Source organism: Diabrotica virgifera, chromosome 3 (assembly GCF_917563875.1).
Source record: "Diabrotica virgifera virgifera chromosome 3, PGI_DIABVI_V3a".
NCBI lineage: Eukaryota > Metazoa > Arthropoda > Insecta > Coleoptera > Chrysomelidae > Diabrotica > Diabrotica virgifera.
Genome location: NC_065445.1, coordinates 28,030,161 through 28,049,138, shown reverse-complemented (window position 1 = coordinate 28,049,138; position 18,978 = coordinate 28,030,161). Strand labels below are relative to the sequence as shown.

At 31.1% G+C, this 18,978-nt stretch overlaps 1 protein-coding gene across 2 annotated transcripts in view; it reads left to right on the top strand.

Moving 5' to 3' along the window:
* Positions 1 to 13,752, top strand: part of LOC114340409 (uncharacterized) — a 74,659-nt gene extending 60,907 nt beyond the window's left edge. The window contains exon 3 of one of the 2 annotated variants that reach the window (XM_028291147.2): positions 9,993 to 13,752. In XM_028291147.2, coding sequence (XP_028146948.2) covers positions 9,993 to 10,345 — 353 coding nt within the window. In that variant the 3' untranslated portion in view covers positions 10,346 to 13,752. Of the gene's footprint in view, positions 1 to 9,028 lie in introns of both variants that reach the window. The other variant, XM_028291001.2, reaches the window with a different exon arrangement.
* The last annotated feature ends 5,226 nt before the right edge of the window (positions 13,753 to 18,978 follow it).

Genomic DNA, 18,978 nt, shown 5'->3' with positions numbered 1-18,978 from the left:
TACATTTTCTAACGTTTTCAATCAAAACAACTTCAGAAACACTGTTACATACAAGAGAACATCTGATCAAACAATGGACGTAGGCAATATTCATATGAATGTGAACAAAACGTGGGACTTCAGCAATATTCGTTTAGCGAAATTGGCGCGAAATAAAATAATGATGGCGCTTGTGGGAATTGTCAGGCGGTAGCTTTTACCACCTTTTACCATCTATTACTAGATGACACCAAAAAACAATTTTCGCAAAAAATGGACTTAGCAATTTGCTTATTAGACCGACGAAATGTCATTCTTGATAAAAAGTTTTGCTTATTCTAAAACCTCATAAAACGAAATAAAATTTAAGTTTTTCAAAACCTGCTTAATTTTGTAGCCAATTTTATGTAATTCCCTATACATTTTTGCACTAAGTTCGAAATCCTAACAATAATCTAGTGTTGTTAAACTACAATGTAGCTTAGTAACTGTTAACTCCGATAAATAATTTGCGAATTGTCATTTCAATTACATAACACTTTTAGTCCAGTCGGGTTAGACTACGAATAACAGGTCTAACCGTGTATTAGGAGCTGCCCCAAATTTTATTTTTCTAATCTTTAGGGGGGTCAATAGTAGTGTAAATTTAAAATCTCGACTGAATTCCGCCGTTGCGTTAGCCGCCATCTTGATTTTAAACGAGAACCGTTTTTGCTCAATATCTCCGCCATTTTTAACTTATCGACAAAAAGTATAATAACAAAAATTGTTGAAAATGTGATTTTCTATCATTTCTATTCTTACAATTTTTTCGTGCCGTCGATATTTTCCGATTTAATGGCGGAAAATAGCGACAGAACATAATTATTGAATTATCTCGTTTATTATTAGTTTTACGACAAAAATGGGCCTATACAAAAATAGAGAGAATTAAATTCTACCAGTCCTGTCAGTTTTAGTCTAGAGCAGGGGTGGGCAAACTTTTTCTAGAAAGGGCCACAAAATGTTTTTCGTCTATTACCGAGGGCCGCAATATTTGTTACCTTATTCGTATGTTCGAATTTTGAACTTTTTACTAATTTTGTTTAAGGGGGGGGGGGGTATGGCTTGAAATCAATATTTCAAATACCATTTTTTAAATTTTGTTTTTAAATTAAATAAACTTATTTAGTACAATTCAAAGAATATTAAAAAAAAACAGGCAGCTCAAAAGAAAAAGATTTTGCAGTAAACATCAGAACTCGTAATGGGATCATATGAAACAAAAATTTCAAAAATATTTTATTAGCATGAGGTTTTTCTTCAGGTAACGCTCCCGAGTTTTTTAGTTTTAACGATTTTTGAGTTTTTTGTATCACCCAGAAGTCAAAATAACGAATTTTTTTGTAAAAGGGGTGAAAATCAACGTATTTTTATTATCGTTAAACAAATAATAAGCCTAAAACAACAAATATTTCGGCAGAGTTACCTTACGAAATGTCTAAAGAAAATCTATGAAAAATTTCAGGTGGATCTGTCAAGTAGCTTTTGAGTAACAATGTCCACCGCCTTTGAAAAAAGCAGTTTTGAGAAAAACGTGTTTAAAGTTTTGACAACTTTTATTTTCAATTTCTTTTTTTGTAATATGTTTTTGAATCGCAGAGTAATTTACAAAAGAGAAGGGAAACCTGTTGAACCTTTCTCACTGCGCTCAAGCTGCTGCAAAGTGTGTCGGGATATTAAACATGTTGTTTTTGCGGTAATTTTACTTCGGTAACTGAAATTTTCAGAGACTGTTCCTGAAGTTATGTACTTTCATGTAAAATAATAAAAAAATCGAAATTTTCAAAATTTTCAAATCATATCTCTCCCCCTAAATAACATTCGCCCTTATTTAAGAGGATCGGTACGTATTTTCGGCTGCAATGCAATTCAAATAGGGATTCATTTTTTTCGAATCCTGAGAAAACTAATAAGTATTTTTGAAAAATTTAAACGCAGAATGAAAGATCACGTTATTAGCGAGGGCCGAAAGTCCCTGAGAACTTCTATAATGTTTATTTTAATAAGCTACAGGGGTGAAAAACTAAGAGAAAATTTAGTGTGATTTTTAATTTCAAATATATCATTCAAAATAAACTTTTTATTTATTCTAAGGGACTTTCGGCCCTCGGTAATAATTTAGTCTTTCATTCTGCGTTTAAATTTTTCAAAAATATTTATTGGTTTTGTCAGGATTGGAAAAAAATAAACACAATGCCGTGGTAATATTTTCCAAATCTATCTTTGTCTTACAACGCACTCAGCCGAATATAATATTGTCAGCATATATTGTCAGTCAGACACTGACAATCAGTGACAATTTTAAATATTTGACATTGCATCGGGAATGTGTTGAGTTGTTGATTAAATATTATTGAAATATAGTGTATTTGATAAATAATTGATTTAAGACGTGAACTTAATAAAAAGTTATTTATTGTGTATTATTTTTGTGGAAGATCCAAGCAGAGAATACATCAGGATAATATATTCTGTGATCCAAGTATTTTGTTGTTAAAGATGTTCAAAATTGTAAGCGTTCCATAACAATATATTATTAAAAAATCACTTAAACACTTTTCCTCTTTTCTCGATTGAGTATTAGTCTTTGTTGTACAAATAAATTATTACAATCACTGAATACATAGTTAGTGAAGAAATTATCACATTTATTAACTGAATTAATAATTTCCAATTATAAAAATAACAGTTATCCAAGAACATTCAAAACCCATCTCTTGAAATTAATAATGACATTTTCAAGTGGAATGACATTCTAGTAATGTTTACATATCCATACCCACGGTTCTTAGACATTACCACGGTTATTAGACTTTATTACGGTTGTCTTGTCCGACGGTGGTGGGGAGACTCATATTTTTGACTTTACGTCACAAGAGTTTACATTCCCATATTTTTAAATGATTTTCGATCATTGAATGTGTGTTATTGTGTATATATGTGTATTATTTGTGTTATTATGAAATAGTTAGACAAATAGTACACATTTTATCTTATACCGGGTGGTGAATCGTAAAAAGGGCCATAGGAAACTCAATGTAAAATTCTGAATTTTTGAATTCCTGCTTCCCTAATTATTTTACATCAAAAGTCATGAGAGAATACTTGTAGAGAATTAAAATCTGTATTAAAATCAAAAGTTAAAATTGTTCTACGATTTAAATGCATTCCAAAATTTTGAAAAATATGATACATTTGCCACAATAGGTATGCGTGTAAAAGTAAGGCCACACGTTACTATTTAACTGACAGTGCTCACACCATTGACTGAATAAAAAAATCTTTATTATTAATCCTTTCTCCGCAACTGAGGGTATCTTATCAACTGTATTGTTTTTAAACAATAGATGATAAAATAAAAATATTGACAGTTCAAAAATGTGAATATTATTGCATTGTGTGTGGCCTAAGTTTGGCCTGAAAACTAAAATGTACCTATTACATTTTTACAAAATTTTGGAATATGTTTAATTACGTAGACCAATTTTAACAGTTATTTTCAATACAGATTTCAATCCTCTACAAATAGTTTCTAATGTCTTTTGATGTAAAATAATTATTAGGGAAGCTGGAATTCAACAGTTCAGAATTTTACATTTAATGCAAAATTTTGACACATGTCAAAATTCTCAATGTGTTTTAATTGTATTCATTTTTTTCGAATCCTGAGAAAACTAATAAATATTTTTGAAAAATTTAAACTCAGAATGAAAGTCTACATTATTACCGAGGGCTGAAAGTCCCTGAAAACTTCTATAATGTTTATTTTAATAAGTTACAGGGCTGAAAATAAAAGAGAAGTGTGATATTTAATTTCAAATATTTCATTTAATAGAATCTGCTTGTTTATTCTAAGGGGCTTTCCGCCCTCGGTAATAATGTAATCTTGCATCCTGCGTTTAAATTTTTCTAAAATACTTGGTTTTCTCAGGATTCGAAAAAAATCATATTACGATTCAAATGACAGTAAACTCTCGTGACGTAATCTCACCCTTAATGTTTATTGGCTAGTCGATTTAGGCAACCGTAGTAATGTCTAAGAACCGTGAGACATTACTACGGTTGCCTAAATCGACTAACCAATGAACATTAAGGGTGAGATTACGTCACGAGAGTTTACTGTCATTTAAATCGTAATATGATTTTTTTCGAATCCTGAGAAAACCAAGTATTCTAGAAAAATTTAAACGCAGGATGCAAGATTACATTATTACCGAGGGCGGAAAGCCCCTTAGAATAAACAAGTAGATTCTATTGAATGAAATATTTGAAATTAAATATAACACTTCTCTTTTATTTTCAGCCATGTAACTTATTAAAATAAACATTATAGAAGTTTTCAGGGACTTTCAGCCCTCGGTAATAATGTAGTCTTTCATTCTGAGTTTAAATTTTTCAAAAATATTTATTAGTTTTCTCAGGATTCAAAAAAAATGAATACAATTAAAACACATTGAGAATTTTGACATGCGTCAAAGTTTTGCATTAACTCAATGTAAAATTCTGAACTGTTGAATTCCAGCTTCCCTAATAATTATTTTACATCAAAAGACATTAGAAACTATTTGAAGAGGATTGAAATCTGTATTGGAAATAACTGTTAAAATTGGTCTACGTAATTAAACATATTCCAAAATTTTGTAGAAATGTAATACATTTTAGTTTTCAGCCCAAACTTAGGCCACACACAATGCAATAATGTTCACATTTTTGAACTGTCAATATTTTTATTTTATCATCTATTGTTTAAAAACAATACAGTTGATAAGATACTCTCAGTTGCGGAGAAAGGATTAATAATAAAGGTTTTTTTATTCAGTCAATGGTGTGAGCACTGTCAGTTAAATAGTAACGTGTGGCCTTACTTTTACACGCATACCTATTGTGGCAAATGTATCATATTTTTCAAAATTTTGGAATGCATTTAAATCGTAGAACAATTTTAACTTTTGATTTTAATACAGATTTTAATTCTCTACAAGTATTCTCTCATGACTTTTGATGTAGAATAATTAGGGAAGCAGGAATTCAACAATTCAGAACTTTACATTGAGTTTCCTATGGTCCTTTTTACGATTCGCCACCCGGTATAAGATAAAATGTGTACTATTTGTCTTATTATTTCATAATAACACAAATAATACACATATATACACAATAACATACATTCAAATGATCGAAAATAATTTAAAAATATGGGAATGTAAACTCTTGTGACGTAAAGTCAAAAATGTAAGTCTCCCCACCACCGTCGGACAAGACAACCGTAATAAAGTCTAATAACCGTGATCCATACCAGTGTGAATTTTACTACGCGTAATTTGCCGTGTAAAGACAGAAAAAGTAGGGATACACGTAAAATATTTGCGAATTATGTACCCATAGCCCAGCGTTTCTCAACCTTTTACCCTTTGCGACCCAATTTTCCATAATTATTTTCGCCGCGCCCCCCCCTCGTTCAATAATTTTGACAAAAAACAGTAAAATCTTACTTTTTAGTATTGAGTGCTCTTTATGATTATAACTCCTATTCAGTGTTCATGTGTATTTTATTTTTTATTTTGTCAGAGTTTTGTTTTGCTTCGATTTTAGTAAATTAGTTAATGATATTAGTGTATTTTTTTATCTGCTCACGCCCCCCCCCCCATTACTAAAAGCGCGCCCCCCTAGGGGGGCGCGCCCCACAGGTTGAGAAACGCTGCCATAGCCTTAAGCATGGTATTTTCCTGAAATATATGATAGGTATATATTTATTTATTTTTAGTTTATCTAGGAACCTATATTTTTTTTCACTAATATGGTTCTCAAGCTATTTCCTTGTGACATTATATGCAATTTACTTTTATTTGGGAATATGCCACAATTTAAGTGTGAAATTAAATTTATTTGACATTTCGATTTCCCTTCGATTGATCTTGTTTCTCTTCATTGTTTTTGTTTTCTTTGAAAGAATTAAATACTTTTCGCAAAAAAATGTCGAACTATAAATCTAGCTAGGTATGTACTTTCGGTTATTTGCAAAGATCTGTAAAATGCAAAGATATTGCAAAAATATGTAAATTAACCTATAATTTCCAGTTGAATATAAACTTTATTTTTATTGTTTGTTTACTGTGCAATCAGTCAAAAAAAAACAGACCATAAACACATTTGTTGAAATTTACAATGGCGCGAAGAGAAATATTTCAATAAATATTTACTCTACATGAGTGCTACAATTACGTTTACAATTAGTGTTTCTTAAATTAAGAATGGCAAATCTAATGGAAATTTTTGCTTAAGGCGTCTAATTTGTTGACTATTGGTTGTGGTTTTCTAGTCGCTGTAAATATTTATCACTGTGTAACATTATCACTTCACTCACAGTTGGCACTTGAAGGTCTTGTAGGATGTCTTTGTTGCTTACAAACCACGGCGCATCAGTTATTGCTCGTAACACCTTGTTTTGCAAAAAAATGTCGAACTATAAATTTAGCTAGGGATGTACTTTCGGTCATTTGCAAAGATCTGTAAAATGCAAAGATATTGCAAAAATATTTAAATTAACCTATAATTTCCAGTTGAATATAAACTGGTACGCAATCAATTTGAACTGAAAAATTATTTATTAGAAGTGATAAAGAAAATGATACGAGTTTCAAATTCCGTCAACAAATTACAACTTTTTTCTTCATAAATTACAACTTATTTTCTGGTACATTATTTAATGATTTTAATAAGGGAAATAATTGAATAGAACTAATTCTTTCTTTTTTATATGATCAATGAATAGTTTGAGTTTCATTTTAAAAGTTTCATTTTGCGTTCAAAACTTGTAAATTTAGCAAATTACTAGCAGTTTCTCCTTTCTAAAAATAAAGCAATTGCCTCCCCTAATTCATAACATCTTTTAAGGACCTTTTCTAAACTTAACCAACGAATATGATTGTGGTATAAATAAGATATCAGGATGTTCTGTTTCTAACTCTACCAAGAATGCTATGAATGCACGATAATAATCCTCTTGAACGAATAAACTTAAAAATATTAGTTATAATTGAAATGACGTTGTTAAATTTTCTTAACATTACAATATTTGCTCCTCTTAAATTTGGTGCTCCGTAAGTTGTTACACTTACTAGGTGGTTACGGGATAATTTCAAATTTTCCAAATAGTTCCTGATTACTTAAAAAATAGCGTTTCCATTTGTTGAAATTTCATGGATTTTATTGAGGGAGCCGACAAAATACTGTGCCGGAAACCCAAATAATTGCCTGCGTTATATTGAAAATTTACGGAAAAATTAAATCTGCGAAATTGTTCAATAATAGCTGCATTATCTATATTGATTTATTAATATTAGCAATAATTTTAAAAAATCTTTAAATGAAAATAATTACTTTTTTCCGCGGGCCACAAAAAAATGTATAAAGGGCCGCATGCTGCCCGCGGGCCGCACTTTGCCCACCCCTGGTCTAGAGTCTAAATGGTTTCTAAGGTGCCGCTGCACTTTAAAGCGAAACTCATTTTATGAAAATTTTTCAGTTACGAGGTCCTGCCTTTCCGCCGTCGCAGTGCAATTTTAACTCTCCACCTCTCTCCCTACCACCAAAAACGTTATATTTTATTTTTATTGAAGTTATTCTTCTTTAGGCGCGATTGAGAGTAAATTTCACAAATTAGCGCGCATGCGCACACGGACAGTAATAGTTCGTTGCTAATCTTTCAAGGTAGGTATGTATGTATCTGTATCAGCGCAAATAAGTCATTAAAATAATATATTAGTGTTTTTAGTAAATGTATTATTTATTATAATTTTTGGATTTGTCTTTCTCTGTAGTAAGATAATAAAATATTATGTAGGTATAACATTTTTATATGTCTATTTGTCACCGTGTTGTGTAATTATATCCGAAACTTACGTGTCACTTAAAGAAGCTCGGTGGCGTAGTTGGCAGAGCGTTGGGCCAGAGATTGGAAGATCGCGGGTTCCAATAATCCTGGACGATTCATATTTTTTAAAATTTTTGTTTGTTTTAATAAAAAAATTTTGAAAATGGTAGATAAAAAAGTTAGTTTAATATTTAAATAAAATACAAATAACATTGTTAAGTATATTTACTTCGTTGAAATTATATAATAGAAGAATAACTTCTTACGTGCGTACAAAGTACACACACATTCTCTTTTTTTTTAGGTGGTGCAATCAATTTAAAAAAACTCACACGCATAATTGATGCTTTTACAAAAACATTTTTTAAAACGTCTAACTGTTGGTGCAAGTCTTAATTTTTTTATTTCGTGTATTTTATCAAAAACTAGGAGGTGGCGGAATAAAATTGCGCTGTCTTATTTTTAATCGCATAAACTACGTAATAAAGATTCACATTCAGGTTGTATCGATCTTAAAAAATATTATTAAGTCCGCAAAAACCCTTAACACATGGTTTTGGTGAGGGTTTGAGGGTTTTGGGGGGATTAAAATTGCGCTGAGTCATTTTTAATCACATGGAATGAAGTATTTATTTTCAAAAATAATTTAATTAATAATTACACAAACATATTATGTACACAACACTGAATTTACATCTGCCCTTTCTTGTTGGCTGTTTGTGACGGAATTCTAGCTGATTATTTGACTCTTTAAAGATGTGGCAAAATATCAGTTAAGGTTAATCTAATGGTGCATTTATAAAATAAAAATCAATGTATTAAATTGTGGTATATATTGGAGATATACATCCTTGATGTGTGTCTTGTTTAAACAATTTTGATATTTCTTTATATGAATCATCTCTAATATACATATTTGGTTATAATTTTACTCCTTTTTTAAAATCTGTACATTTTTAAAGCCAAAAGCATGGTTATTTTCTATAAAATGTTAAAATGGCTAAGGCTGTAGTGTTGAAGTTGTTGGTTTGTACACTACGTTTGTTCACACTTTAACAAAAAGCACTTAAATTTAGCTATACACGATATTTGATATTCGTTGTTTATTAAATTGAAATAATTTAATAATTTTAGGTATGCCTGGAAATCATTCATAAATGTCCAATTTGTTATGAAGAAGTGACGAGTTTAATGATGCTTCGGCACTTTCATTCCAACCATAAGGATGCGATATTGGATTTTCCTGCATTTGTTTTCAACTTGAGTCATTATTTAGAAACGACTGGTATTTATATATATCAAGAAGAAGATAATTTATTTTTCCTATATATTAGCTATAGTAAATCAGAAAATACAATAAAATTAGAATTGGTTTATATGGGAAGTGATAAATTAGCTTCAAACATATACCACAAGTTTACCGTAACTAGTGTAAACAAAGAATTTGATATTAACTGTAAGTCAAAACCTTCGTGTGCTAATGCGTGTACCATTGTGGATGTATCGAATATGTTACATTTAATAAATGTTAAGTTTAAGTTAATCTATCAAAACTTACAATTTTTCACTATACCGGAAAATGTTCATTCGTCAAACATTGAGAATTCTTTAGAAAACCTAAATCAAAATCTAAAGGATCTGACTGTATCTGAAAATGTGAATTCATCCTCGTCCAGCACTAATAATTCTTTGGAAGAACCGAAACCCAATCAGGACAAAGTTCAGTTTATTTGTGAAAGTCCGTTTGAGTATACGACTCGAATTGTTGAACTTTCTTCAGAATATAATCCTCAATGTTTTAATTGTAAAGAAATTTGCACCTTTTCCCTTTCTGACACGGATGCACCAGAATATTATTACAGTCCTACACATAATGATTTTCTTTGTTTTTGTTGTTTTGTATGGTTAACCCATGAAAATAAAATTAAAGAAAATCATTTGTATTTGAAAAAATTGATGATATCAAATTTTCTGGGACGTTTCTGCAAATGGAATTGTGGTCAACATTTCAAGTTTTCACAAATAATATCACATGAAGTATTCTGTGCAAAGAGAAATCATTATTATAATTGTCCTGTGCAAAATTGTTCAACTAAAGGTTTTGCTTCAGCACTAAGAAAACATTTGGAAACTGAGCATCGTTTTTCGGTGTGTACGTCTATCATTCAATTAGCTAATACGACAATGAACCATTTCGTGTTCTTAGAAGATCAAATTGTACGTTTTAAACTAGAATGCAAATTCATAGGTGGTGATTCTTACTGTGGTATCCCTAGTAGATACGAATATAAAATCGAATGTGAAATAATAACAAACGATAATGAAATAGAGTCAGAATGGAAACCGCATGTGCTCTGTTTTAGTGGGAACACATTTAAACCACTATCAGGTCTTCCTCTTTCAAGTTCACCCTCTGCTTGTAAAGCAAAGATTGTTTTAGTGAAAAAATAATAAGAAAATATTCATTGTGTATGCATTTATCACATTAACACTACAATTTCTCAAAATCATCCTGTTGACTTAAAATAATCTGCATTCACTTATTATTTCCCTGTTGTGTGACTCGACATCTCGTATAGTGTGTTCTAGATCTATATTAAAAAGAATACACGTGTCTCCCTGCCGTAACCCTGTGTGCAGGATTATGGCAGGATAGTGTTTCAAATGCTTGTGACAGATCGCCTTGCATTTGCATCCTGCAGTTCACTTTACTCATAATTGTTTTTACAACCCTTATTAATTTGTGGGGAATGTTGAGGTTCTTTCATGGCTTCTAGACTTCATACAGTGCGCTGGAATAAGCGTTACACTCCCACCCCTATTAACTTTGACAGGTTGATTTTTAAAATAACCATAGTATATTATAGCATCAATGTTTTGAACTTTACGCGATCCATCTTCAGGTAGCAGTCATAACTTTGATTTTTTTTTAATGAGAAAGTACATCATGTGACACCTCATTTAAAATCTTTTGAAATACTTTTTAAAAGCGTATGCGCAAAATTTCGATCCAATGTTATTTAAATGCATTTATTTTTTCTCGAATACTGAAAAAACTAATCAAGTATTTTTAAAAAATTTTAAACGCATAATGAAAGATTACATTATTTCTGAGGGCCCAAAGTCCTTGAAAACTTCTATAATGTTTATTTTAATAAGTTACTGGGGTGAAAAAAAGAAACATTCTTTTAAAAAGCATTAGACCGATATTTGCGTCTACGCTCTTAAAAAGTATTACACATTTTTGCAATCAGTATTTCAAAAGCTGAGGTGTCACATGATGTACTTTCCCATTAAAAAAATCAAATTTATGACTGTCATCTGAGGAGGGATCGCATAAAATTCGAAACATTGATGCCATAATGTACTATGATTATTTTAAAAATCGACCTGTCTGAGCGTTTTGCTTATGTGCTAAAAATAAATAATAAGTTAGTAGGGAGGGGTAACACTTATTCCAGTGCACTGTATAATTTACATCTTGGGACGCTATCATACACATACTTCCACTAGTCCACAAAGAGATAAAACGTGCCAATATTTAAATTCATACCCAAAATAAATGTAGAAAGTAATATATGCATCGACGAAAAAAATTAGACTCGATGAGCATTCTGTGACGACGATAATTGGACAATAAAAAAAATTGGAACTCATGTGTGAGTTATGTCATGTGTGAGAACTACCCCAAAAAGAGATGTTTTTTTTTAATCAACAGTAATTGTTTTAAAAATGGACACTTCATAAAAAATGGACGAAATTAAAACTCATTTACTTCCTGTATAAATCAATAGGTCTGGATCCCGCGTATGAAAAAAAAAGAATGTGTGTGTACTTTGTACACACGTAAGAAGTTATACTTCTATTATATGATTTCAACGAAATAAATAATATACATTCAACAGGTTATTTGTATTTAAAGATATAAACTAATTTTTACTTACTACTTTCCAAAAATTTTTATTAAAACAATACTAAAAATAAAAAAAAAAAAAGTTAGATATCACACGGATTAGAACCGGCGACCTCTCGATCTCCGGTCGAACGCGATACCACCGAGCTAAACTCCCATTGTTTTGACAGCTTACAAGAAAAATTATAATAAATAATACATTTAGTAAAAACACTAATATATCTTTTTAATGACTTATTTTTATCAGCGCTGACAGCGCTGATACATACATAACTTGAAAGATTAGCAACGAACTACCTACATACTGTCTGTGTGCGCATGCGCCCGGCCTTATAAAATTTCACTCTCGATCGTAAAGAAGTATAACTTCAAAAAAGTTGATTAATAACAAGCTGAAAATTTGTTAATAGCTTAAGGGTGTCTAGTCGGACAAACTTTGATATATGGGAACACTGGAACAGGGGAAGTTTTAATTGTGGAACAGGTTAAAAATTTGGAACGGTCAGACCACGAAAATGGCATATGTATTTTGTCCGACAGAACAGACTTAAACTCTCCGAACAGAGGTTAAACTCTCATGCAAAAATCAGACTGCTATTTATCACCAAATGGGCGTTTTATTGAGTGGAACATGTAGAATTTGTCAAATGACAGGAATTATGACAGGTGATAAATAGCAGTCTGATTTTTGCATGAGTGTTTAATTTCTGTTCGGATAGTTTAAGTCTGTTCTGTCGGACAAAATAAATGTGCCGTTTTCGTGGTCTGACCGTTCCAAATTTTCAACCTGTTCCAAAATTAAAACTGTCCCTGTTCCAGTGTTCCCATATATCAAAGTTTATCCGACTAGACACCCTTAAGCTATTAACAAATTTTCAGCTTGCTATTAATCAACTTTTTTTTCATACGCGGGATCCAGACCTACAAACGAATGTTTCATATTGTAGTCTGATACGAGTTACCATATCAATATTTTTTGGATAATCCTACTGTATTTTTAGTGTTATAAGGATACAGTGACGAGTGTGCCAAGGACCGGCAAAATAACGCAAAATATGGAAAACACAATACCTTGTGAAATAAAAATAGGTGAAACTGTAGAGGTGATAAATTATCAATAGAAACCTATAAATTTACATTATTTTGATAGTTTCCCACCGTTAGACGTATTGGAGGAGTATGGCAACTAACACTGTGAGCGGAAAATTCTATATGATGCTCCTGTGACAGTTGCACATATTTATAAAATGGCACAGTGTAGTTGTCATATTCCTCCGATGCGTCTAGGAGGTGGGAAACTAGTGATAATGTAATGTACATTTATAAGTTTCAATCGATAATTTCCCACCTCTACTAGTTTTTCCGACCTCTTTTTATTATGTTTTCCATCTTTTGCGTTATTTTCCCGGTTCTTAGTAGACGCATTACATGATAAATCCTAACAATAGCACACTATGTCATTATTAAATACACTAAGTTCCCGGCCGGTTGTTCGAACGCTAATTAAAAAGGAATCAACTAATCATTATCAAATATTTAATTACTGTCACCACCTGTCAATGTCAACTTTGATTGGGTTGCTGAAAACAATTGATTACAATTATGAGATTAATTGATTAGTTAATCAGTTATGTTAATTATTGTTATGTTAATTAATAATTAATTATTCAGTCAATTATGTTAATTATCATAATGATAATTAACATAATTGATTACAATCAACTGATTGGCGTACGAACAACGGATTTTGTTATTTGATGGTTGTTAAGGGGACTTAATTATAATCAACTTCTTGATTAGGGTTCGAACAACCGGCCATAACTTAGTTTTAAAAACAATTCCTTTTTCCTCTTATAATTATAACTATGATAATATTTAGATTATCTGTTATTAGATTTAAGTTTATTATTGTGGTGTAAGAATTATAAGTTTAGCATCTATACAAGCTCTCTTTATTTTATTTACCCGTTGTTTTAAGTTCTATATTTATATTTGAAATATACAGGGCGTTTCATTTATGATGAATGGTCAGCAGCGCCGCGCCAGCAAGTGGTAGCGCCTGTGTGCAAAACATTTAATGGCGCCCAAAAACTAGGCAATTTTCAACGAAAACTTTTCGTTTATAAATTTGCAAAAGTCTGTGTGTTATTGCGTTGCCGCTCCTGCAATACTTAGAGCAGGTGTATCGATGGATTCTTATGTAGTTTTGCCTTCTGAATCCAAATCTGAAAACGGCATTTCGATATATCTAACCGTCTTCGAGATAATCGACCTCAAAGTCATGTGACGTCACAATCCGGTTATCTCCTACAGACGCACTAAACGTCAGCTCAAATAGTTGATTAGGAAGTAGGCTACTTTTTTTTAAATCTCGATTTGCCAAGCATAGGTTATTTACATTTGAGTTTGACTTGTATAAAAATGTATAAAATGTATAAAATTTTATTAATTTTATACGAGGTATATAAAAAATATGAATTTCGATCAAGAGTAAACTACCTTTATAGTTCATAACATTTAAATTAGAATGATATAATTGCACATTAAAACATAATTATTAATTTTAAACTACTTTTCATAATAGAAATAAATATACAACGTTTTCGTTATGACAATGCTCGCATTTTCAGCTTGTTAAAAATTGTTTCGTTAAATAAAACAATGTGAATAAAAATAAACAATTATTATTTATTGTAACCAAACAAAAAAATTAAATATTCCCACACATGCAATAGGAAAATAAAAAAAGTTAAAATAATTAAATAAAAATAAAATCTTTGGCGTAACAACAAAAAAAAGTAATGATATAGGTAAACATGAGTATTATGGAAATAAAAGGTAGGTTTCGAGCACTGAATTATTTATTAAATCTTGCTCAAGTATGCTTTCGTTCCTACAGCATCACCAGGGACGTTTCATCAAATTGGAAGGTATCCTTGAATGTCGTAATATTTGTTTAAATTAAATAATGGCAGAAATTAACATATAGCTCACACTGGACAAAGGACAAACAGATTAAAGTCAAATGCCGGTACCACATTAGGTACATATCGAAGGTACAAAGATACCTTCCTAATCTGACAAAACGCCCCTGATGATGCTCTAGAAGCAAAAGTATAGGTACTTGGTCAAGATTTAATAAATTCAGTACTCGATATCTGCCTTTTGTTTTCATAAAATTCATATATTCAAACATTTATCCATTTTCCATTAAACATGAAAAGCTATTTCAGCCATAGTATAAAATCTTTTTATACTATGGCGAATGTCAATTTCATCTATACTAAATTTACAATCAAGATGCAGTAGAAATAAACAAACCAAGACATGTTAAATGCTACTAGGAGCACTCCCTAATCATAATTTACAATGTACATATAAACTTTGGAAATCCCAAATCATGATTTCCAAAGTTTATACATTGTAAATTATGATTCGGGAATGCTCCTAGTAGCATTTAACGTGCATATAATTTAGTATAATAGACTCTATAGTAATGATAGATTTTGTCAACCGCTCTGAACTGGTGGTCGATAATTTTTTCCAAGTTTCAGTTTAGAAAAAGATCGTTCAGCAGTGCAACAGATATGGGCACTATGGGCAGAGTGAGCAGAATGCGAAGAGCTATTGTTAAATTTGGGCAACTGCAGTTCATTCGTTTAAAAATATAAATTTAAAAATTTTACAAACATCATTATTTAATGATTTTAACAAAGGCTGAAGCTGTATAATTTCTTCAAACAAATCCTCTCTATTGGGACCCTGCAAGTTCGGCAAAGCGACCTCTATTTCTACGCTCTGTACTTTTATTCGCACTTTTAATTATATTGGCCAATTATATTAGTCCTGGTTGCTGGGTAATTGTCAAGGCCATAGTCCAAAAAAAATAATAAGAAAAAAATAAGATGCATGTTATGTTATTCAAACGCAAACAATTGTATGTAGTAAATAAAATTAGTTATTAAAATGCAGTACTGCAAGCAAAATACAATTGATTAAATTTACCTTTATATAATAATTGCATACAGTGGTGGATTTAGGGGGGGGCTAGAGGTGGTGTAGCACCGGGCCCCCAGGTTGAAGGGGCCCCCAGAAGACCTACACATTTGTCTAAAATTACGTATTTGGCATTCTGACGCGCCGTCGTACTTTCCCTGCCAAACTCCTCTTATTATTGTAAAAATTACTTTGAAATTATTGTTGTATTGACAATTTCATATAATCTTTTTTCTGAGAGAAAAGGAAAGGAACACCCGATAACCACCCTTTTATGAGACATGACATAAATGGCAACAGATTAGCAGGTATACTTTTACATCTCATTTTCGGAAATCTTACAATACGATGCTTTTAAATCGCTCTGAAAGTTAAAGGTGTTTGACAAAAATAGATGTCTTTCAATGGGTGCCATAAAGTTAAGAAATGAAATATAAAATGTACCTACTTTACCCTTTAAGCTTAACAACAAGTAAAGCTTTTGTTTACAACCAAGTAAAGTACCTGAAGAACGTCAAAGACGACAATTAGTAATTCATACCTACTTGTGTTGGCGTTAGCTTTTAGTCATTTATCATTAGATTGTGAATCGTGAGTTGATGCTGGTGAATTTTATTTATTCGCTTCGGATTAATTTTTAGTTCTAGTGTTTGTGAGTGCTAATTAATATTGTTTAAATACATTTTAAAACAACTTGGAACAGTTAGTACCATTCTTCAAAAACCTGGTCTGGATCTAAACACTGGCACACTTCTACTACAAGGACTACACAGTAGTATACAAAAACACCGTGAAAATTTTGAATACTTTGAAGAAAAATCAAAAAGTTGAGTTTATACGTTAAATTTGATTATTCAAAACAACGAGCAGATTCAAAAAAAATTCCAGACGGGCCCTCTTCACATTTAGAAGGTTCAAACATATTTAAAGTCGAAACATTTTATTTATCTATCGATACATTAGTGACAGAGTTAGACCACAGTTAGACAAGCAACGTGAAGCATACAATTATGTATCTAATCTTTTTGCATTTTTTGGAAATTTTCGCACTATTGAAGGTGAAACATTAAAACAATATGCGCGAAATCTTATCGAAACGTACCCGCTTGATATAGATCAGGCATTTATCGAAGAGATTATATTTTTTCAAAATTTTATTTTATCTCTTCCTAATTCCGAGAATTCTGTAGTAACACCTAAAGACATGTTGGATATTATTATCGAAAAAGACCTTGTGTTTTCAAATACCTATATTGTTTTAAGAATATATTTAACTATACCTATCACGAACTGCGAATCCGAAAGATCATTTTCAAAATTAAGCTTTATTAAAAATAAATTAAGGTCATCAATGGGCGAGAACAGATTAGTTTCGTTATCGATCTGCTCTATTGAGAATGACGTATTGGGGGAAATTGATTTTGAAAGTGTCATAAAAGCATTTGTTGAAAATAAACAAAGAAAAAAAGCGTTACCTTGTCTTAGCCTTGTATGAAATATACGCCAATTTGACAATTTCAATTGACAATATGAATTACTTAAGTTGCAATATTTCTCCGCGACTCGCGCACGGTCGTTTCTCGTTTCCCTTCCAAGTACTTGCACACCGCGAATATCTAGTATTGATGATCAAATCTCATTTTTTTTCAAATTTCTACACAAAAGTTTTAATTGTGAGTTTTCTGTACTGTTGTTCAAATTATATAAAAATTTGAAAGATTTCAAATTTCCATTTCATTTACTGAAATTAATGCTTGGTCGAGAACACAATAAAAGAAATTAACTTTGTATGACATTTTAGGACCCAAAATCGGTTCGTCTTCGTATGTTCGTAATCGAACCGTCTGTTTTTATTCCGACGCCGTAACTGCCCAGGCAACCAAGTAACGTCATATAACGTTGATGAAACGTCAGTTTTTGGTTGAATGTAACACGTGTTTGAACATTACGTCGTATAGACGTCTTTTGTAGGAGATTTTAAATACGTAAGAATAATTACGTTTAAAAAACGTTTTAATTTCAGACAGCCTAAGTCTGACGTCACAAAATTGGGAGGAGCTTGCTTGTTGTATTGACATTGACTCCAAACAATTTCGTTTAGGTATAGCGCTAAATGTTCATAAGAAATTTCTCATTTATTGTTTACGCGGTTTGTGTCTTGTGTGATAAAATAAGACTTTTCATTTAGATATTTAGTTGAAGAAACGTGTTAGTTAAGAGATTTTTATGCGTTTTTTGTTTTTGCTCATTGAGTTAGTTTAATGCAGTAATTCTTCTTGACAACTATTTGAGGTTATGTTTATTTGTTTTAAATTAAGCGTTAAATGAAGATATTAAGACAGCGTTAAATTAAGATATTAAGTATGCTAGATAATTTGTTAATAAATTATTTATTAGTTTCATATATATGTTGTTTCAGTTTTGACACAGCAAGTAGGTATTGTCCCAGGCAACCAAACGACGTTTTTATAACGTAGATAACACGTCATAAAAATGACCAATTGACGTGTTTCTATGACGTAGTACTGACGTTGAAAATCACGTGTATTTGTCTGATCGATTTGACGTCATAATTGTGACGATTTTAAAACGTAATCGTATCTACGTTTTTTTCACGTCGGTAAAATCACGTCTTTAATACTTTCAAAAAGTGACCTCTTTCAGATGTTTCAAAATAGTATAATAGGTACATAACATGAAACCTATAGGCCTACGTCCCATGTGTCGAAGGTTTAAGTGCTACCACTTGTTTAAGATCGCTTGTGCGCTAGACTAGAAGCAACATTGATTGTACCAGCCCTCACATTATAGAATTTTCACTAGTTATATATACCTACTTCCATCCATCCAATATATATACCTACTTACTGTGTCAAAACTGAAACAACTAAAAATATGAAACATAAATATAGAAAAAAACAAAAAATATGAAACTAATAAATAATTTATTAACAAATTATCCAGCATACTTAATATCTTAATTTAACGCTGTCTTAATATCGTCATTTAACGCTTAATTAAAAACAAATTAACATAACCTCAGATAGTTGTCAAGAAGAATTACTGCATTAAACTAACTCACTGAGCAAAAACGCATAAAAATCTCTTAATTTATACCTTTTTTTAACTAAATATATAAATGAAAAGTATTATTTTATCACACAAGATACAAACC